The 22,702-nt window shown below is 42.7% G+C and overlaps 2 protein-coding genes across 3 annotated transcripts in view; both read left to right on the forward strand.

Moving 5' to 3' along the window:
• Window positions 1–501, forward strand: part of LOC139368806 (interleukin-17 receptor E-like) — a 15,650-nt gene extending 15,149 nt beyond the window's left edge. For both annotated transcript variants that reach the window (XM_071108173.1, XM_071108175.1), the window contains exon 17: window positions 1–501. This exon is cut by the window's left edge and continues 1,291 nt beyond it. The gene's annotated coding sequence lies outside the window, so the exon portion shown is untranslated.
• A 2,745-nt stretch (window positions 502–3,246) lies between these two features.
• Window positions 3,247–22,425, forward strand: LOC139368807 (interleukin-17 receptor C-like). The gene is given in 17 exon segments (XM_071108176.1): window positions 3,247–3,363; window positions 8,358–8,382; window positions 8,509–8,637; window positions 9,686–9,796; window positions 9,984–10,090; window positions 10,238–10,346; window positions 12,119–12,160; window positions 17,388–17,527; window positions 17,634–17,690; window positions 17,830–17,887; window positions 17,989–18,227; window positions 18,327–18,377; window positions 18,505–18,556; window positions 19,057–19,152; window positions 19,310–19,348; window positions 19,512–20,279; window positions 20,282–22,425. Coding segments are annotated over 17 exon segments (2,172 nt in total). The 3' UTR covers window positions 20,314–22,425.
• Window positions 22,426–22,702: the final 277 nt, after the last annotated feature.

The following is a 22,702-nucleotide window of genomic DNA, read 5'->3' on the forward strand; positions in this document are numbered from 1 at the left end:
ATCTAAGTGGGTATGCCTGAAATTCAGGTTGTAACTTCAACTTAGTGTATACAACTGGATAACCTCACCACAGGTGCTCCAGTGAAGAGAAAGGATATACTTCATAATTCTCAATGTCAACAGTATATAATCAAATAATGTGATATCTTTGCTCTGGGGGCACATACTGTATATCCAAACTGTTGTTTTACCTAAGCCTCCACTTTCCACATGATGACCCGCTGAAGTACACAGCATCAACGTGCCCCATCTTGAACCAGCACCTGTCCATCTCTCAAACTGGTTGGCTGTAGAACTGCTTGGTCATGCACAGTGCCATAGAGGATTATGGATGCTATATTATCTATGTATGGGTATAGAGACCATTCCTACACAGCTCTTTAGCAACCGGTCTACTCCAATGAGCTCCTATGGACTGTGTACTGTAACCTACTGTATATAAGAAATAGACACCTTAGTGACTCATGCTTTAGTCCAAGGATATTATGGTTTTAATTTGAATAATTTGTTCTCAGAATATTTCACTTTGCAGTATATAGTTATTATCAACATAGCATTCAACAAAGATAAAATGACTTCTGTATTAATAATGTATTTTCTCATTGCACCTCTTATTAATTCAGATAGCTTTTTGTTCAATTAAAATGAATATTTAAGTGTTGATTTACTTAATGGACACACATAGTGCAGACTTAGAGCCTGTTATAGTATCAAAGCCTGACATTTATCATTTGAATATAAGAACTTAGCAGATGCTTTTATCCAAAGCAGCTTACAGTCATGCGTGCATACATTTTATGTACAGGTGGTCCCAGGAATCGAACCCCCTATCCTGGCATTGCAAGCACCATGCTTTACCAACTGAGCTACAGTTCTTTAATATTATACTACTGTTAGTAAGCCCCTTCAGATTGGCAGTGAACAAATATTATTCAAATATCACCAACGACTCACATTCCATTCTCCCAATAAGTCAGTGAAGCCACGGGCTCCAACCGTAGACTGTATGCAAAGCATCTGGAGCATTATACCATAACACAGATGTTCTCCAGCCATGCTTTTCAGTAGTAGGTTGTGTTTGGAAATAAGCAGTTAACAGAGACAGAGCAGTTTTCCTTCAAGTTTAAAGGGGCAATATGTCATTACTATATATTAATTATATATACCCATTTATTCTTGAAGAATATAAGGCCTCATGAGCTTAGTTCAACTGGCATACCCCATCAGAAACCAAAATAATATTTTGCTTGTTTTACTCAACTTTTTCGAAACAAGGTTATTGTAAACATCCACTGCATAACCTAGCCTCAAAACATGCTTAAAAGGATCATTGTGATGTCATGGATGGTCAGCTCTGGCATCCATAGCTCTGAGAGTGGTTATGTTTCTTCAGCCCCATCCCTCAGGTTGTTTACTGAAACAGTGGTGGAGAAACACTTTGTTATTGTTTGAACTGCAGATTGCCCCCTTTAAAATGAACTGTATTCAGAACAAATGTTTATGCGTTTACCCTATCTATCATTCTACCATTGTGTGTGGCCTGTTGCATACATTTTGTAATGCTCTTTTGTAAAATAAAATAAATGTGTATTATTTTGTAAATATCCTTCACTTTGATATTAGCTGTTGGCCTCATAAAAATAACTTCTGCATTTATGCTTTCTATAGACAATCTTCTTCTATGTATTATCTATGGTAAGTATGTCTTAAAGTCCATCATGCTTATCTTTCTGACAGCAGCTAAGCAAACATACATCAACATTATTCCCTCAGGCATCTGTGTGGAAAAGGTGCCTATTTAAAGCTTGTCAACATTGCAGGTGCGTGATAGGTTCTCTCCATTAAACTGAACTCAGAACAAGCTGTAATTTCTGCCCCACTCAACCGGTTGATGTTATCAGTAAAACAAATGAGCTGACAGCTGGTTGATGTTGCGAAACAACAAGCCAGACTTACAGGACTGATCAGATTAATTTTCTTTAGAAACTACTGTATGTATGGCATAGAGTACATACTGTACCTGGCATAGCCCATCTCTAACCTACATCTAACCATCTCATTCATACCCCGGCTTAGTCAACAAGCTAACTAACAAACAAAGTCTGTTTCAACATTTTCCAGATATGTGAAACAAACTAATGCAAAATAATAATAAAATGTGTGTGTGTGCCTGTGCCAATGAATTCCTGGGATCAGACCATAAAGCATGAAACAGCTGAAACCTGACAGCCTGCTCTGAGAGTGGCTATGGAACAATGACTGCCTACTTTAGGTATTTACCTCTGTTCCCCTCTCATGCCAATCTCAGGTCACTAGTTAATGGTTAAGCTCTTATGGAGAAAGAAAAGCTAACAATGTTTCATTTCAGGCTTATAAGACTCGACCTTAGGGGTTTAGCCTACTGCAACTGAACTTCTGTAAATTCTGTGCCTGCCTGTTAGTGGACTATGGAAAGCAGCAGAGTCTGTATAAGCATCATTTTCAGAACTACTGGACTCATGGTTTACTTAAAAAGCTAAATTAGCAAGAAATCTAACTGCCAACCCCATGCAGTGCAATTGAGCCACCTTTTCAGGTAAACACACCTCCCCTCTGTCCTCCTCCTTGCTGTCACACACTCACTCTACATTCATAGAATGTCATTTGAGATATTTTCAGGAGATTGGGTGTAGTGTCAGAGCACCCGCATCACTAGCTAGAGAACTGTCCATCAACCTGATACAGGAGGTGCATGTCCACACACAACTGTAAGTCAAATTGAAGTTAACCTTTGAAATTGAAATATTAATTAGTTGCTCTGCATCGATATATTAATTACATAGAGTTATTAGTTAGTTCTGTGCTTGAGAAATGTATCTTATTCAATACAGAAATGTAGCCTGCTTAAAGTTTTAGTAGCCTACTTCAGCTAGCAATTTATTAACTTACCCCCCCCCCCCCCCTTCTCTCTCTCAGCCAGGTTGGATCCTGTTAAGCCTGCCTGTCTCCAGTAGCCCAGGATCTTCGGCAGGTCCTGTTTCAGTGCCCAGGAAAGAACTCACTGAGAAACACTGTGACTTTGGAGGACTGCCAGTACATGTTGGGTTGTGACGAGTATAATTATCTTGCCTCTAGGTAAAGGTGTTAGAATCAGCCTGATCTGCGCAACTACCTCCACTTTTCCAGACAGACTTTCCGGACAGGGCACTGGCACAAGAAGGCCTGGACCTTGGACGCAGAAGCGCTGTACGGGGTGTTGTAGTGCCAATGGCTCGCCTGTTCCCTTGCACTCACTTTGTCCTACTGTTACTGCTGCAGCTAACGTCCGCATCTGCAGGTGCACTAGAGAGGATAGATGGCGCACGTCGACTCACCTGCGACCAGGTAAAAGAAGGAGCAAATTAACATGAGGCCTGTCAGGTTTTCTTAAATTGTTTATTGATTTTTTTATTATTTAAATTATGAAGCTAATAGTGCATGTACTGTATTTAGACTACATACTGATAAGGTATAGCTATGGCATAAAAGTATGATTGGTAAGTATCCTTGGGATGTCCTTACTCCATTGAAGTTGACATTTAAAATGGTTAAGGTAAGGGTTAAGGGTTAGCTAAGGGTTAGCTAAGGGTTAAGGTCAAGGTAAGGGTAGGGGTTAAGTTTAGGGTTAGGTTTTAGAGTAAGGACGTCCCAAGGATCCCGGATAGTGTAATTACACTATAACAATAAGGACCCCTTAAAATGAAGTGTTACCATATGGTTGTATAGTTTTAGCATTATGACAGTCTACTCAGATTGTTCTCTAATGATGTTGGATGGGGTCATGGAATGTTTTGGCCTGTAGTTTCCATTAAGTCGGATGTTGTGCATGTTGGTGTGATCTGTACTTACAACAATGTTTGAGTATAACTGCTTATGAGAATCCCACCTGTACCACCCTATTTATTTTGTGTACTCAGGACAGCCTCAGGTCAGCCATATATGTGTGTGCTTGTGTGCTTGGATGTGCATGTGCACACTTGTGTTGCTTTCTTTACCACATGTAAATGAATGTGGACTTTGTATGTGTTTATATGAGTGTGTGGGGGGTGAGCTGTCATATGTGGAGGACACATGCAAAACCAACCACACAGACAAGCTTTAGTTCACGTGCACGCACCATGCACAGCCATATGTCGTATCTAGCAGGAGGCTGTCAGAAAGAAATCACATCTAGAGTACCTGCAACTGGGGCGGCAGGGTAGCCTAGTGGTTAGAGCATTGGATTTGCAAGTTCAAATCCCCGAGCTGACAAGGTACAAAATCTGTCGTTCTGCCCTTGAACAGGCAGTTAACCCACTGTTCCTTGGCCGTCATTGAAAATAAGAATTTGTTCTTAACTGACTTGCCTAGTAAAATAAAGGTACAAAAAAAAACTAAATTCCTGATCTAGTCTGGGATACAGTGCATTCGGAAAGTATTCAGACCCCTTGACTTTTTCAACACTTTGCTACATTACAGCCTTATTCTAAAATATTTTTTTTCCTCTTTAATCTACACAAAATACCCCATAATGACAAGCAAAAACAGGTTTTTATAAATATTTGCAAAAAATAATAATACATTTACATAAGTATTCAGACCCTATCTTGGCTATGTGTTTAGGGTTGTTGTCCTGTTGGAAGGTGAACCTTCGCCCCAGTCTGAGGTCCTGAGTGCTCTGGAGCAGGTTTTCATCAAGGATATCTCTGTACTTTGCTCCGTTTATCTTTCCCTTGATCCTGACTAGTCTCCCAGTCCCTGCTCATGAAAAACACCCCTACAGTATGATGCTGCCACCACCATGCTTCACCGTAGGGATGGTACCAGGTTTCCTCCTGACGTGACGCTTGGCATTCAGGCCAAAGACTTCAATCTTGTTCATCAGACCAGATATTCTTGTTTCTCATGGTCAGAGATTCCTTTAGGTGCCTTTAGGCAAACTCCAAGTGGGCTGTCCAAGTGGGCTGTCATGTGGCTTCTGTCTGGCCACTCTACCACAAAGGCCTAATTGGTGGAATGCTGTAGAGATGGTTGTCCTTCTGGATGATTCTCTCATCTCCACAGAGGAACTCTGGAGCTCTGTCAGAGGGACCATCAAGTTTTTGGTCACCTCCCTGACCAAGGCATTTCTCCCCCGATTGTTCAGTTTGGCCTGGTGGCCAGCTCTAGGAAGAATCTTGGTGGTTCCTGTCAAGTGTCAGTTGTTCAGAGGTGAGGACGGAGTCAGGCGCAGGACACAGAACTGAGTAAAACAACATACTTTACTCTGAAAAATAATCAGCCAATAAATCCACGCAGGGATAACAAACCCTAACACAAAACCAGGAACAATCACGCACAAAACATAATGAGAACCAGAGGGTTAAATAGGGAAATAATAATAATGTAATGGGAACCAGGTGTATACATTCAAGACATAACAAATGGAAAAAGAAACGTGGATCGGTGGCAGCTAGAAAGCCGGTGACGACGACTGCCGAACGCCGCGACGGAAGTCGTGACAGTTCCAAACTTCTTCCATTTAAGAATGATGGAGGCCACTGTGTTCTAGGGGACCTTCAATGCTGCAGACATTTTTTGGTACCCTTCCCCAGATCTGTACCTCGACACAATCCTGTCTTGGAGCTCTATGGACAATTCCTTCGACCCTTTTGCTCTGACATGCACTGTCAACTGCGGAATCTTATAGAGACAGGTCTGTGCCTTTCCAAATTATGTCCAATTTTTTGAATTTACCACAGGTGGTCTCAAATCAAGTTGTAGAAACATCTCCAGGATGATCAATGGAAACAGGATGAGCTCAATTTCGAGTCTCATAGTTGAAGTTGGAAGTTTACATTAAGTTTACATTAAAACTTATTTTTCAACCATTCCACAAATTTTTTGTTAACAAACTATAGTTTTGGCAAGTCGATCAGGACATCTACTTTGCGCAAGTAATTTTTCCAACAATTATTTACAGACAGATTATTTCACTTATAAATAATTGTTGGAAAAATTACTTGCGTCATGCACAAAGTAGATTATATCACAATTCCAGTGGGTCAGAAGCTTACAAAGTTTTTTTTTTTTTGTTTGAATTTGACCCCTTTTTCTCCCCAATTTCGTGGTATCCAATTATGTTTTTTTTTTTTAGTAGCTACTATCTTGTCTCATTGCTACAACTCCCGTACGGGCTCGGGAGAGACAAAGGTTGAAAGTCATGCGTCCTCCGATACACAACCCAGCACTGCTTCTTTACACAGCGCGCATCCAACCTGGAAGCCAGCCGCACCAATGTGTCGGAGGAAACACTGTGCACCTGGCAACCTTGGTTAGCGCACACTGCGCCTGGCCCGCCACAGGAGTCGCTGGTGCGCGATGAGACAAGGACATCTGCCAAACCCTCCCTAACCCGGACGACGCTAGGCCAATTGTGCGTCGCCCCGCGGACCTCCCGGTCGCGGCCGGTTACGACAGAGCCTGGGCGCGAATCCAGAGTCTCTGATGGCACAGCTGGCGCTGCAGTACAGCGCCCTTAACCACTGCGCCACCCGGGAGGCCCAACATACACTTTAAACAGCTTGGAAATTCCAGAAAATGATGTCATGGCTTTAGAAGCTTCTGATAGGCTAATTGACATAATTTGAGTCAATTGGAGTTGAACCTGTGGATGTATTTCAAGGCCTACCTTCAAACTCAGTGCCTCTTTGCTTGACATCATGGGAAAATCCAAATTAATCAGACAAAACAAATGGTAGACCTCCACAAGTCTGGTTCATCCTTGGGAGCAATTTGCAAATGCCATGTTCATCTGTACAAACAATAGTATTCAAGTATAAACACCATGCGACCACGCAGCCATCATACCGCTCAGGAAGGAGACGCGTTCTGTCTCCCAGAGATGAACGTACTTTGGTGCGAAAAGTGCAAATCAATTCCAGAACAACAGCAAGATGCAGGAAACAGGTACAAAAGTATCTATTTCAACAGTAAAACAAGTCCTATGTTGACATAACCTGAAAGGCCGCTCAGTAAGGAAGAAGCCACTGCTCCAAAACCGCCATAAAAAAGCCAGACTACGATTGCAACTGCACATGGGGACAAAGATCGTACTTTTTGGAGAAATGTCCTCTGGTCTGATGAAACAAAAATAGAATTGTTTGGCCATAATGACCATTGTTATGTTTGGAGCAAAAAGGGGGAGGCTTGCAAGCCGAAGAACACCATCCCAACGGTGAAACATGGTTGGCAGCATCATGTTGTGGAGGTGCTTTGCACCTCACAAAATAGTTGACATTATGAGGGAAAAAGTACGTGGATATATTGAAGCAACATCAGTCAGGAAGTTAAAGCTTGGTCGCAAATGGGTCTTCCAAATGGACAATGACCCCAAGCATACTTCCAAAGTTGTGGCAAAATGGCTTAAGGACAACAAAGTCAAGGTATTGGAGTGGCCATCACAAAGCCCTGACCTCAATCCTATAGAAAACCTGTGGGCAGAACTGAAAATGTGTTCGCGCAAGGAGGCCTACAAATTACACCAGCTCTGTCAGGAGGAATGGGCCAAAATTCACCCAACTTATTGTGGGAAGCTTGTGGAAGGCTACCCGAAACGTTTGACCCAAGTTAAACAATTTAAAGGCAATGCTACCAAATACTAATTGAGTGTATGTAAACTTCTGACCCACTGAGAATGTGATGAAAGAAATAAAAGCTGAAATAAATCATTCTCTACTATTATTCTGACATTTCACATTCTTAAAATAAAGTGGTGATCCTAGCTGACCTAAGACATGGAATTTTTACTAGGATTAAATGTCAGGAATTGTGAAAAACTGAGTTTAAATGTATTTGGCTAAGGTGTATGTAAACTTCAGACTTCAACTGTAAATAAGGTATTTCTGTTTTCACTTTGTCATTGTGGGGTATTGTGTGTAGATTGATGAGGATTTAAAAAAACATCTAATCCATTTTAGAACAAGGGTTAACATAGCAAAATGTGGAAAACGGGAATGGGTCAGTGCTGGTTAAACACTTGATCAGTTTGAGTGAGCAGATTTATGTTTTGATTGACAGATGCGATGTACCTCAGTCTGTACTGTAGCACACACAGACACATCAAAGTTTTAATGCTCATTATGTATTCATGACCAGGCTAGAGCGTGACACCCAATCCTAGGGCTTGAGTGTTCCATCTCCACTGCTGTTGACCATTTCCAAGGATACGGTTCTGGGAGCAAGGTTATGAGAATTGACCTCTAGTGTAGTTGTGTGCAGTTAAACGGAAGAACATGGATCACGTATATCAAGTGGAATTATTACTATGTATTTAAATAATAATTACACAATCATATGTCTGGTCTGGTATGTTTCCTTAGGGCCTGACTGACTGCAGTGTTAAAGGTGAGACCATACAAAGCATCATATATAGTCCATCATAAGCCAAAATATATTAGAACACATCATGACATTGACATCTCTCTCTCTCTCTCGCTCTCAATCGATTTCTCTGTCCCTTCTGCATCTTAGATGTTGCCTTTCCTGGCATGAAGGGTCCTGTGAAAGTTAGCCGGCTGGAGCTCAGCGTGTTTATGTGTTGCACCAACGGCCAATACTGCAAACCCTGCCTGCGAGTCACGGTCTACTTCACAATCAAAGGTAGCCCAACTGCTTCAACCATTCAGTTGCAGCAGACACTATCATCATAGGCAACTGTGATGTCTGGATGCTATTCCACAGTCTTTAGTGCATACTCTACCATACCACTATCCCTAACTACACAACTAACCTTAACTCCAACAGGAAGTCACTGTGCCTGGGACAGGAGCATGCCATACCTACAGCAGGATTGTATTGATAGATTATGTTGATAGGTTGCATTGATGTATTGATAGGTTGTATTGATGTATTGATAGGATGTATTGATAGGTTGTATTGATGTATTGATAGGATGTATTGATAGGTTGTATTGATGTATTGATAGGATGTATTGATAGGTTGTATTGATGTATTAATAGGATGTATTGATGTATTGATAGGTTCTATTGATGTATTGATAGGTTGTATTGATGTATTGATAGGATGTATTGATGTATTGATAGATTATATTGATAGGTTGTATTGATGTATTGATAGGTTGTATTGATGTATTGATAGGTTGTATTGATGTATTGATAGGATGTATTGATAGGTTGTATTGATGTATTGATAGGATGTATTGATAGGTTGTATTGATGTATTGATAGGTTGTATTGATGTATTGATAGGATGTATTGATGTATTGATAGGATGTATTGATAGGTTGTATTGATGTATTGATAGGTTGTATTGATAGGGTGTATTGATGTATTGATAGATTATATTGATAGGTTGTATTGATAGGTTGTATTGATGTATTGATAGATTATATTGATAGGGTGTATTGATGTATTGATAGATTATATTGATAGGTTGTATTGATGTATTGATAGGTTGTATTGATAGGTTGTATTGATGTATTGATAGATTATATTGATAGGTTGTATTGATGTATTGATAGGTTATATTGATAGGTTGTATTGATGTATTGATAGGTTGTATTGATATGTTGTATTGATAGGTTGTGGGGCATTTGCAGGTTATTCGTAACTCTTGCTGTTCTCATTTGTTGATGCTGCTTCTGCTGTTCTCAGCACATTACATGTTGTTGCTGTTTCTGCTGTCCCAGATAAACATGAGGACCAGGAAGTGTCTGGTGACTACAGTGACGAAGATGACAGCTCTAACCAGAAGGAATCAAGAGAAGAGAGTCTCCTAGGGATGCCACGCAGCACAACAGGTAATCAAAAAGAGTGTGTCAAAAGAGAGAAAACACACCCACACGCACTCCTTGCGCGTACAAGTTGGTCAAGTAAAATAAATGAAAGTCACTCAAACTAAACTTGTGGTTGACTGTTCATGTGTCTTTTGCACTTTCTCATGGTAAATAATACATTGTTTGTTGTCTCTCCTACTGTGTGTTCCAGCAGCTTCTATAACCGTGTGTTACAGCTACCCAAACATTTTGAATCGCTGCAAAGAAGTGACATTTACATTGATCCATTCAGCTCTGGGGGACCAGCACCCTCCTGAGGTACACATTCCCTTTATCGCCTGTCATTAAACTGTTGTCTATTAAAAATGTTAGGGTTATTTTGGGTAACTTTGGGCACTGCTAGGGTTGTTTAGTGGAAAGAACCAATAGCCTAGTATATAATAGGTTCATGTTTGACTTCTGTAGCTGTGGCTGTCCATATTGTTGGAGCCAGAGCCAGTACAATATGGAAGTCCAGTCATCGTCCACGCATTATATACCTCCGTTACCACCACTATCCCCTCCTTAGAAGATGGTAAGTGGCATTCTTTATACCACAATACCATAGCTGTACTATAAAGATGTTATTGATATGCATACACTACCGGTCAAAAGTTTTAGAACACTTACTCATTCAAGGGTTTTTCATTATTAAAAAAAAAAACTATTTTCTATATTATAGAATAATAGTGAAGACATCAAAACTATGAAATAACACATATGGAATCATGTAGTAACCAAAAAAGTGTTAAACAAATCAAAATAGCAACCCTTTGCCTTGATGACAGTTTGCACACTCTCGACATTTTCTCAACCAGCTTCACCTGGAATGCTTTTCCAACAGTCTTGAAGGAGTTCCCACATATGCTGAGCACTTGTTGGCTGCTTTTCCTTCGCTCTGCGGTCCCACTCATCCCAAACCATCTCAATTGGGTCAAAGTCAGGGGATTGTGGAGGCCAGTTCATCTGATGCAGCACTTCATCACTCTTCTTCTTGGTAAAATAGTCCTTACACAGCCTGGAGGTGTGTTTTGGGTCATTGTCCTGTTGAAAAACAAATTATAGTCCCACTAAGCTCAAACCAGATGGGATGGCGCATCGCTGCAGAATGCTGTGGTAGCCATGCTGGTTAAGTGTGCCTTAAATTCTAAATAAATCACTGACAGTGTCACCAGCAAAGCAATCCCCACCATCACACCTCCTCCTCCATGCTTCACAGTGGGAACCACACATGTGGAGATCATCAGGTTACATGCACCGCGTCTCACAAAGACACGGAGGTTGGAACCAAACATCTCCAATTTGGACTCATCAGACCAAAGGACATATTTCAACTGGTCTAATGTCCATTGCTTGTGTTTCTTGGCCCAAGCATGTCTCTTCTTATTATTGGGGTCCTTTAGTAGTGGTTTCTTTGCAGCAATTCGACCATGAAGGCCTGATTCACGCAATCTCCTTTGAACAGTTGATGTTGAGATGTGTCTGATACTTGAACTCTGTGAAGCATTTATTTGGACTTCAATCTGAGGTGCAGTTAATTCCCCCTTTTCTGAGGCTGGAAACTCTAATGAACTTATCCTCTGCAGCAGAGGTAACTCTGGGTCTTCCTTTCCTGTGGCAGTCCTCATGAGAGCCAGTTTCATCATAGCGCTTGATGGTTTTCGACAGCCCTTGAACAAACTTTAAAAGTTCTTGAAATGTTCCATATTGACTGACCTTCATGTCTTAAAGTAATGATGGACTGTCACTTCTATTTGCTTATTTGAGCTGTTCTTGCCATAATATGGACTTGTTCTTTTGCCAAATAGGGCTATCTTCTGTTTACCATCCCTACCTTGTCACAACACAACTGATTAGCTCAAACGCATTAAGAAGGAAAGAAATTCCTCAAGTTAACTTTTAAGAAGGCACACCTGTTAATTTAAGTGCATTCTAGGTGACTACCTCATTAAGCTGTTTGAGAGAATGCCAAGAGTGTACAAAGCTGTCATCAAGGCAAAGGATGGCTATTTGAAGAATCTCCAATTTAAAATATATTTTGATTTGCTTAACACTTTTTTGGTTACTACATGATTCCATATGTGTTATTTAATAGTTTTGAAGTCTTCATTATTATTCTACAATGTAGAAAATAGTAAAAAATAAAGAAAAACCCTTGAATGGTTAGGTGTTCTAAAACTTTTGACTGGTAGTGTACATTCCTCAGATCATGAATTTTGACTACCTCTCTCTCTCTCTCTCTCTCTCTCTCTCTCTCTCTCTCTCTCTCTCTCTGTCTGTCTCTCTCTCCCCCACTCTATCTCTTAGTTTGTTCTCCTGACCTAGATGGTGTTGTGAAAGAATGTGATGGTGAGTCACTGTAATGTATAATGCAACCCTGCATCCCCATAGTATTATACTGTACCTGCTTTAGTTTAAACCTTTACATCTCTTATTGATTGACATTTGATATACAGCACCAGTCAAACGTTTGCACACACCTACTCATTCAAGGATTTTTCTTTATATTTACTATTTTCTACATTGTAGAATAATAGTGTAGACATCAAAACTATGAAATAACACATGGAATCATCTAGCAACCAAAAAAGTTTTAAACAAATTCAAATACATTTTAGATTTGAGATTCTTCAAAGTAGCCACCCTTTGCATTGATGACAGCTTTGCACACTCTTGGTAGTCTCTCAACCAGCTTCACCTGGAATGCTTTTCCAACAGTCTTGCAGGAGTTCCCGCATATGCTGAGCACTTGTTGGCTGCTTTTCCTTCACTCTGCGGTCCAACTCATCTCAAACTATCTCAATTTAGTTGGGGTTGGGTGATTGTGTAGTCTAGGTCATCTGACGCAGCACTCCATCACTCTCCTTCTTGGTCAAATAGCCATTACACAGCCTGGAGGTGTGTTTGGTCATTGTCCTGTTGAAAACAAAATATAGTCCCATTTACCCCAAACCAGATGGGAAGGCGTATTGCTGCAGAATGCTGTGGTAGCCATGCTGGTTAAGTGTACCTTGAATTCTAAATAAATCACAGACAGTGTCACCAGCAAAGCACCCCCACCATCACACCTCCCACATGCTTCACGGTGGGAACCACACATGCGGAGATCATCCGTTCACCTACTCTGCATCTCACAAAGACACGGCGGTTGGAACCAAACATCTCCAATTTGGACTCATCAGACCAGAGGACAGATTTCCATCGGTTTAATGTCCATTGCTCGTGTTTCTTGGCCCAAGTAAGTCTCTTCTTCTTATTGGTGTCCTTAGTAGTGGTTTCTTTGCAGCAATTCGACCATGAAGGCCTGATCCACGCAATCTCCTCTGAACAGTTGATGTTGAGATGTGTCTGTTATTTGAACTCTGTGAAGCATTTATTTGGGCTGCAATCTGAGGCTGGAAACTCTAATGAACTTATCCTCTGCAGCAGAGATAATTCTGTGTCTTCCTTTAATGTTTCAGTCTGGTGATGGACTGTCGTTTCTCTTTGCATATTTGAGCTGTTCTTGCCATAATATAGACTTGGTCTTTTACCAAATAGGGCTGTTTTATTTTATTTCACCTTTATTTAACCAGGTAGGCTATTTGAGAACAAGTTCTCATTTGCAACTGCGACCTGGCCAAAATAAAGCATAGCAATTCGACACATACAACAACACAGACTTACACACGGAATAAAAAAAACATAGTCAGTAATACAGTAGAACAAAAGGAAACAAAAAGTCTATATACAGTGAGTGCAAGATAAGGGAGTTAAGGCAATAAATAGGCCATGGTGGTGAAGTAATTACAATATAGCAATTAAACACTGGAATGGTAGATGTGCAGAAGATGAATGTGCAAGTAGAGATACTGGAGTGCAAAGGAGCAAGATAAATTAATAAATACTGTATGGGGATGAGGTAGGTAGATAGATGGGCTGTTTACAGATGGGCAATGTACAGGTGCAGTGATCTGTGAGCTGCTCTGACAGCTGGTGATTAAAGCTAGTGAGGGAGATATGAGTCTCCATCTTCAGAGATTTTTGCAGTTCGTTCCAGTCATTGGCAGCAGAGAACTGGAAGGAAAGATGAACAAATTAGGATTTGGCTTTGGGGGTGACCAGTGAGATATACCTGCTGGAGCGTATGCTACGAGTGGGTACTGCTATGGTGACCAGTGAGCTGAGATAAGGCTTTACCTAGCAGAGACTTGTAGATAATCTGTAGCCAGTGTTTTTTTTTCACCTTTATTTAACCAGGTAGGCTAGTTGAGAACAAGTTCTCATTTGCAACTGCGACCTGGCCAAGATAAAGCATAGCATAGGTTTGGCAACGAGTATGAAGCGAGGGACAACCAACAAGAGCGTACAGGTCGCAATGGTGGGTAGTGTATGGGGCTTTGGTGACAAAACGGATGGCACTGTGATAGACTGCATCCAGTTTGTTGAGTAGAGTGTTGGAGGCTATTTTATAGATGACATCACCAAAGTCGAGGATCGGTAGGATAGTCAGTTTTACGAGGGTATGTTTGGCAGCATGAGTGAAGGATGCTTTGTTGTGATATAGGAAGCCAATTCTAGATTTAATTTTGGATTGGAGATGCTTAATGTGAGTCTGGGAGGAGAGTTTACAGTCTAACCAGACACCTAGGTATTTGTAGTTGTCCACGTATTCTAAGTCAGAGCCGTCCAGAGTAATGATGCTGGACGGGCAGGCAGGTGCGGGCAGTGATCGGTTGAAGAGCATGCATTTAGTTTTACTTGTATTTAAGAGCAGTTGGAGGCCACGGAAGGAGAGTTGTATGGCATTGAAGCTCGTCTGGAGGTTAGCTAACACAGTGTCCAAAGAGGGGCCAGAAGTATACAGAATGGTGTCGCCTGCGTAGAGGTGTACCAGAGAATCACCAGCAGCAAGAGAAACTACATTGATGTATACAGAGAAGAGAGTCGGCCCGAGGATTGAACCCTGTGGCACACCCGATTTGACACAGTGAACTCTATCAGAGAAGTAGTTGGTAAACCAGGCGAGGCAATCATTTGAGAAACCAAGGCTGTCGAGTCTGCCAATAAGAATGTGTTGATTGACTGAGTCGAAAGCTTTGGCCAGGGCCTCCCGGGTGGCGCAGTGGTTAAGGGCGCTGTACTGCAGCGGCAGCTGTGCCATCAGAGTCCCTGGGTTCGCGCCCAGGCTCTGTCGTAACCGGCCGCAACCGGGATGTCCGTGGGGCGACGCACAATTGGCCTAGCGTCGTCCGGGTTAGGGAGGGATTGGTCGGTAGGGATCTCCTTGTCTCATCGCACACCAGTGACTCCTGTGGCGGGACGGGCGCAGTGCGCGCTAGCCAAGGTTGCCAGGTGCACGGTGTAGCCGTGGTGCGGCTGGCTTCCGGGTTGGATGCGCGCTGTGTTAAGAAGCAGTACGGCGGGTTGGGTTGTGTATCGATACATTCAACCTTCGTCTCTCCCGAGCCCGTACGGGAGTTGTAGCAATGAGACAAGATAGTAGCTACTACAACAATTGGATACCACGAAATTGGGGAGAAAAAGGGGTAGGTCAATGAATACGGCTGCACAGTAATGTCTCTTATGCAGTTATGATGTCGTTTAGGACCTTGAGCGTGGCTGAGGTGCACCCATGACCAGCTCTGAAACCAGATTGCATAGCGGAGAAGATACAGTGGGATTCTAAATGGTTGGTAATCTGTTTGTTAACTTAGCTTTCGAAGAAGACCTTGTAGAAAGACAGGGTAGGATAGATATAGGTCTGTAACAGTTTGGGTCTAGAGTGTCTCCCCCTTTGAAGAGGGGGATGACCGCGTCAGCTTACCAATCTTTCGGAATCTCAGACGATACGAAAGAGGTTGAACAGGCTAGTAATAGGGGTTGCAACAATTTTGGCAGATAATTTTAGAAATAGAGGGTCCAGATTGTCTAGCCCGGCTGATTTGTAGGGGTCCAGATTTTGCAGCTCTTTCAGAACATCAGCTATCTGGATTTGGGTAAATGAGAAATGGTAGGGGCTTTGGCAGGTTGCTGTGGAGGGTGCCGGGCAGTTGACCGGGGTAATAGCAGCCAGGTGGAAAGCATGGCCAGCCGTAGAGAAATGCTTATTGAAATTCTAAATTATAGTGGATTTATCGGTGGTGACAGTATTTCCTAGCCTCAGAGCAGTGGGCAACTGGGAGGAGGTGCTCTTATTCTCTATGGACTTTACAGTGTCCCAGAACTGTTTTGAGTTAGTACTACAGGATGCAAATTTCTGTTTGAAAAAGCTAGCCTTAGCTTTCCTAACTGCCTGTGTGTATTTGTTCCTAACTTCCCTGAAAAGTTGCATATCACGGGGGCTATTCGATGCTAATGCAGAATGCCACAGGATGTTTTTGTGCTGGTCAAGGGCAGAAAGGTCTGGAGTGAACCAAGGACTATATCTATTCCTAGTTCTAAATTTTTGGAATGGGGCATGCTTATTTAAGATGATGAGGAAGGCACGTTTAAAGAATATTCAGGCATCATCTACTGACGGGATGAGGTCAATGTCATTCCAGGATACCCCGACCAGGTCAATTAGAAAGGCCTGCTCGCAGAAGTGTTTTAGGGAGCGTTTGACAGTAATGAGGGGTGGTCGTTTGGTCGCAGACCCATTACAGATGCAGGCAATGAGGCAGTGATCGCTGAGATCTTGATTGAAAACAGCAGAGGTGTATTTGGAGGGCAAGTTAGTTAGGATGATATCTATGAGGGTGCCCGTGTTTACGGATTTGGAGTTGTACCTGGTAGGTTCATTGATAATTTGTGTGAGATTGAGGGCATCAAGCTTGGATTGTTGGATGGCCGGGGTGTTAAGCATATCCCAGTTTAGGTCACCTAGTAGCACGAGCTCAGAAGATAGATGGGGGGCAATCAATTCACATATGGTGTCGAGGGCACAGCTGGGGGCAGAGGGAGGTCTATAGCAAGCGGCACCAGTGAGAGACTTGTTTCTGAAAAGGTGAATTTTTAGAAGTAGAAGCTCGAATTGTTTGTGTACAGACTTGGATAGTAAGACAGAACTCTGCAGGCTATCTTTGCAGTAGATGCAACACCGCCCCCTTTGGCAGTTCTATCTTGGCGGAAAATGTTATAATTAGCGATGGAGATTTCAAGGTTTTTGGTGTTTTTTCTAAGCCAGGATTCAGACACGACTAAGACATCCCGGTTGGAAGAGTGTGATAACTTCTGTATACCACCCCTACCTTGTCACAACACAACTGATTGGCTCAAACCCATCAAGAAGGAAAGAAATTCCACAAATTAACTTTTAACAAATCACACTTGTCAATTTAAATGCATTCCAGTTGACTACCACATGAATCTGGTTGAGAGAATACAAAGCTTGTGCAAGGCTGTCACCAAGGGAAAGGGTGGCTACTTTGAAGAATCTCAGATATAAAATATATTTTGATTTATTTAAACTTTTTGGTTACTACATGATTCCATATTATTTCATAGTTTTGATGTTTTCACTATTATTCTACAATATCTAAAAATGGTAAAAACAAAGAAAAACCTTTGAATGAATAGGTGTGTCCAAAATGTTGACCGGTACTATATGTCTCAGCGCCCAAGCTCAGAGCTGTGATTGATAAGAAGAGAGGTGTGGCTGTGCTCCAACTGGACAGTTCTAACAAGACACCAACCAGTGAGATGGGCATGTGCCAGATGTTCGGGACTGGAGAACCTTGCAGATACCAGAAGTGGGTCAGTATGTATAAAGAAAAGTCACACATTTTTTTTACAAGGTCCAGCTGTGACCTCCTTACTCACTGTCACCTTCTCTTTCTCACGCCCTTTCTTCTTCTTTCAGAGCCAGAGAGAGATGAGCATTCCTTTGAGGTCTATAGCGCCCTGCCTGTGCTTTCAGGTAAACATTGCTTGATTTTTCTGCAGCTCGGCATACCGAATCTGAGGAACAACTTGTTTCCAAAGCTGAATTGAATATTCATTATCATTGTCATGCAGGAGTCACCTTTGCACATTCCTTGTATGTTGCTTTACAACAGGTTTGGTGGAAGGGACATAATCTACGCAGAGAGATCTGCCCCTTCATGAACAACAAAGGTAAGGAGTTCAATCAGATTCCCTCCCTACCACAGAACTCTTGACTCTGGACTGGAAACATTTGTTATTGTAACACCCAAATGTCTCCATTCCTCTCTCAGAGCTTTTCAGAAGAATGTGGGACAACAACGTGTCCTTGTCAGTGGAGGAGGCTCAGACAAAGGTGGGGAACGGCACAGTGCTGAGTTGGAACGTGACTGCCCCCTGTCGCCTGGAGGGGGAACTGTGGCTGTGTAGAAGGGGCTCAGCGGGGGGGCATTGCGAGGAGTTGAAGGGCTCCAGGCAGAGGATGCACAAGCACACACATGCCGGGTGGACGCCCACTCTCCACGGACACTGGGTAAGGCCTACCGTGTGAGGTCGACTTACCCTTCACCTTTGACCTTACTGAGGACCTTACTGACTGTTGAGTTTCTGTTTCTGTTGGGGTTTTTTTCAGAAAAAAGGAGAGTTCATCAATGTGAACCCTCATCCTGCTCTGTGTGTCCAGGTAAACACTTCTCCACTGACCTGTGGACAGAGTGCACTGTTTGAATGAAATTGTGAGCCTGTACTTACTCTGTAATGCAGTACTGTAAGTGTTTATGCCTGACACCGCACTGTTTCTTGTTGTCTAGATGAAAGTACAGGGGATGGATACAAAGCTGGATCCCGTGTGTCCATTTGCAAGTATGCATTTCACCCCTGAGGGTCAATATGTTACATTTTATAAGGTTTACCTATAGTTCTAAACTGGTTGTATGCTGTATTTGGCTGTACTAAGGATTGGTTAAATGGTCATCAATTCATTAATGCAACTGACCCACACTCTTAGAAAAAAGGAAAAGAAACCAAAATGGTTAATTTGCTGTCCCCATATGAGAACCCTTTGCAGAACCCATTTTGGTTCCAGGTAGAACCCTTTTCACAGAGGGTTCTACCTGGAACCAAAAATGGTTATCCTATGGGTCAAAGGCGAAGAACCTTTTTGGAACCCTTTTTACTAAGAGTGGAATATACTGGATTATTAACAGGTTAGGTCTTTGGTTAATCTGTGTCTCTATAACGAGCAGCATAGAGATTAGTGCTAAATTAGCTAAAGAGGATATTTGGCAGAAATAATGGATACAATGATGGATTATGAGGCATTGGTCCACAGCTGTATGTAATCAGACTGACTTCCCCTATAGCACAACGGAACCGATGGCTCCTGACTCTCCTGATAGGGCTGCTACTAATCTGTTTGGCAATACTTGGGGCCTACGTCATACATGGTGCTCTCAAAGGTTAGTGATGCAGCTATATATTATCAATATTATTACCTACCTAATCACTAAATGTATTAACTATATATGAATCTAATATTACTAGCCTGGGTGCCATCCTGACATTTTCGGCACACACATCTCATCATTATTCTTGCACTTTTTATCTCCCCCACAGGATACGTGTGGAGATGGTTGAAAGATGAGGACATAAAAGGTGAGATAAGCCTTTAAAACATTCCCTCACAATTCACTGTCTCCAATTATATCTGAATCCAATTATATTATTTCTTCATGCTTCAGAAGAATAACCACCCTCTCTCTATCCTTTCTGTCCTCCCCCCCCCCCCTCTCCCTCTCCCTCTCCCTCTCTCTCCCAGGTGCAGTAGGAGGTGGCCACATTGTGTTGCTGTACCCTCCTGACAATGATCAGGCTGTGCTGGGTCTGGTGTGTCGTCTGGGCTTGTCCCTCTCCTCTCTGGGCTTCAGTGTATCTCTAGACCTGTGGAGCCAGGCCGAGCTCAGTGTCCTGGGACCAGTTCCATGGCTCCACTCCCGGCTTGATCGCCTGCAGAGACAGGGGGGGAAAGTGGTGCTGGTGCTGACCCAGGCAGCCTGGGAGAGGGCTGAGGAGTGGGGCAGTCGGGGCAGCCGGGGCTGGGAGAGGGATACTCTCTGGGGGAGGGAGTGTGACGAGGATGGGGAGTCAGGGGTGGGGTGTCGTTCTCCGTATTCGGATGTCTTCAGTGCCTCGCTCAGCTGCATTCTAGCGGACTACTTGCAGGGCCGCGCCGGCGAACGCTTCACCCTTGTGCAGTTTGAGTGTCTGCCTCCCGGCGGCTGCCGCCCCCTACCTGAGCTCTTCAGGGGGCTGCCGCTCTTCAGCCTCCCCTCCCAGAGCCTGGGCTTCCTGACTGAACTGGCTTTGGGGCGAGGTAGGGGGGCAGCATCAGGGCGACGAAGGCGGGCAGGGGGGCTCAGGGCAGCCTCACGGGCACTGGCTGGGGGGCTGAGAGGGTTTGTGGGGGGTTCGGCAATGTTACGGCTGGCCGGGCTGCCCCAGGACTGTGTTGGTGCAGGGGTTGAGGACCCCTGGGAGTCTGTGCCGCTGCAGCCATGTCTCACCACCTCACCGTCCAGCCCTGACACCTGCCCAAGACCAGCGGGATGGACTGGGTCTAAGAGGACAGGAGAGGCTGAGGAGGAACCAGGAGCCTGTTCCGCAGGATACTAACTGTGGCACTGACATACTATAATCCGATACTGGACATTAGGGCTTCAGGAGATGGTAGTGTCTCATGTACCTTTGGAGCTACTGTCCAAAGTAGAGCATGACTTGTTAATATTGTAAATGATTAACTTTTGTGGTCCTGAAAAACTACTGTCAACTCCAGTTTAGAGATTGCTCAGTTTGGCTGTGCTGCCAGCTCTAGAGAGGTTCTGGATGGCTCCAAACTTCTTCCATTTATGGATCCAAAGTTCTGTCCCATGTACAGTGCCTTCAGAAAGTATTCAGACCCCTTGAATGTATCCACCTTTTGTAAGGTTCCAATTTAAATGTAAAATGATTTAAATTAAAACAATTCCTCAACAATCTACAAACAATACCACATAATGACGAAGCTAAAAACAGGCTTTTAGAAATGTTTGCAAATAAAAGAAATACAAATAAAAAACATACAAAAGTATTCAGACCCTTTGCTATGAGACTCGAAATTGAGCTCAGGTGCATCCTGTTTCCATTGAACATCCTTGAGATGTTTTTACAACTTGATTGGAGTCCACCTGTGGTAAATTAAATTGATTGGAAATGATTTGGAAATGACACACCTGTCTATATAAGGTTCCACAGTTGGCAATGCATGTCAAAGCAAAAACCAAGCCATGAGGTCGAAGGAATTGTCCGTAGAGACCCAAGAGAGCATTCTGTCGTGGCACAGATCTGGGGAAGAGTACCAAAAAAATTCTGCAGCGTTGAAGGTCCCCAAGAACACAGTGGCCTCATTCTTAAATGGAAGAACTTTGGAATCACCAAGAATCTCTAGAGCTGGCCGCCCAGCCAAACTTAGCAATCGGGGGAGAAGGGCCTTGGTTCACAAGATTCACTGGTATTCACTGATAGAACCAAGATTAAACTATTTGGACTGAATTCCAGGCATCACATCTAGAGGAAAGCTGGCACCATTGCTATGGTGGTGGCAGCATCATGCTGTGGGGATGTTTTTCAGCGGCAGGGACTGGGAGACTAGTCAGGATCGAGGGAAAGATGAACGGAGCAAAGTACAGAAAGATCCTCGATGAAAACCTGCTGCAGAGCGCTCAGGACCTTAAACTGGGGCAAATGTTCACCTTCCAACAGGACAATGACCTTAAGCACAAAGCCAAGACAACGCAGGAGTGGCTTCGGGACAAGTCTCTGAATGTCCTTGAGTGGCCCAGCCAGAGACCAGACTTGAACCCGTTCGAACATCTCTGGAGTGACCTGAAAATAGCTGTGCAGCGACGCTCCCCTTCCAACCAGAGCTTGAGAGGATCTGCAGAGAAGAATGGGAGAACCTCCCCAAATACAGTTGTGCCAAGCTTGTAGCTTAATACCCAGTAATGTCTAAAAAACGTTATTTTGCTTTGTCATTATGGGTTATTGTGTGTAGAATAATGTGTGTAGATTGATTAGGGAAAAAACTATTTAATCAATTTTAGAGTAAGGCTGTAACCTAATCAAATGTAGAAAAAGTCAAGGGGTCTGAATACTTTCTGAAAGCACTGTACAAAGTCATTGAACACTGGTCACTTTTATAATGTTTACTTCCTGTTTTACCCATGTCATATGTATATACTGTATTCTAATCAAGGCTCACCCTATATAACTACTGCTGTACACACCTTTCCTTTCCTATTCATATACTGTCAATACTGTCCATACCCTCCATTATATATACAGTGGGCAAAAAAGTATTTAGTCAGCAACTAATTGTGCAAGTTCTCCCACTTAAAAAGATGAGAGAGGCCTGTGATTTTCATCATAGGTACACTTCAACTATGACAGACAAAATACTTATTTTCCACCATAATTTGCAAATAAATTCATTAAAAATCCTACAAATACTTTTTTGCCCCACTGTGTGTGTGTGTGTGTGTGTGTGTGTGTATATATATATACAGTACCAGTCAAAAGTTTGGACACATCTACTCAAGGGTTTTTCTTAATTTTTTACTATTTCTATATTGTAGAATAATATTGAAGACATCAAAACTATGAAATAAAACATATTGAATCATGTAGTAACTAAAAAAGTACATAAATGTTTATTTTAGATTCTTCAAAGTATTATTTTTTCATCTTTATTTAACTAGGCTAGTCAGTTAGGAACAACTTTTTATTTTCAATGACGGCCTAGGAACAGTGGGTTAAACTGCCTGTTCAGGGGCAGAACATCCGCTCTGTGTTTTGAACTTGCAACCTTTTGGTTATTAGTCCAACACTCTAACCACTAGGCTACTCTGCTGCCACCCTTTTCCTTGATTACAGCTTTGCAAACTCTTGGCATTCTCTCAAACAGCTTCATGAGGT

The sequence above is a fragment of the Oncorhynchus clarkii genome, chromosome 16, assembly GCF_045791955.1.
Source record: "Oncorhynchus clarkii lewisi isolate Uvic-CL-2024 chromosome 16, UVic_Ocla_1.0, whole genome shotgun sequence".
In the NCBI taxonomy this organism is placed as follows: domain Eukaryota; kingdom Metazoa; phylum Chordata; class Actinopteri; order Salmoniformes; family Salmonidae; genus Oncorhynchus; species Oncorhynchus clarkii.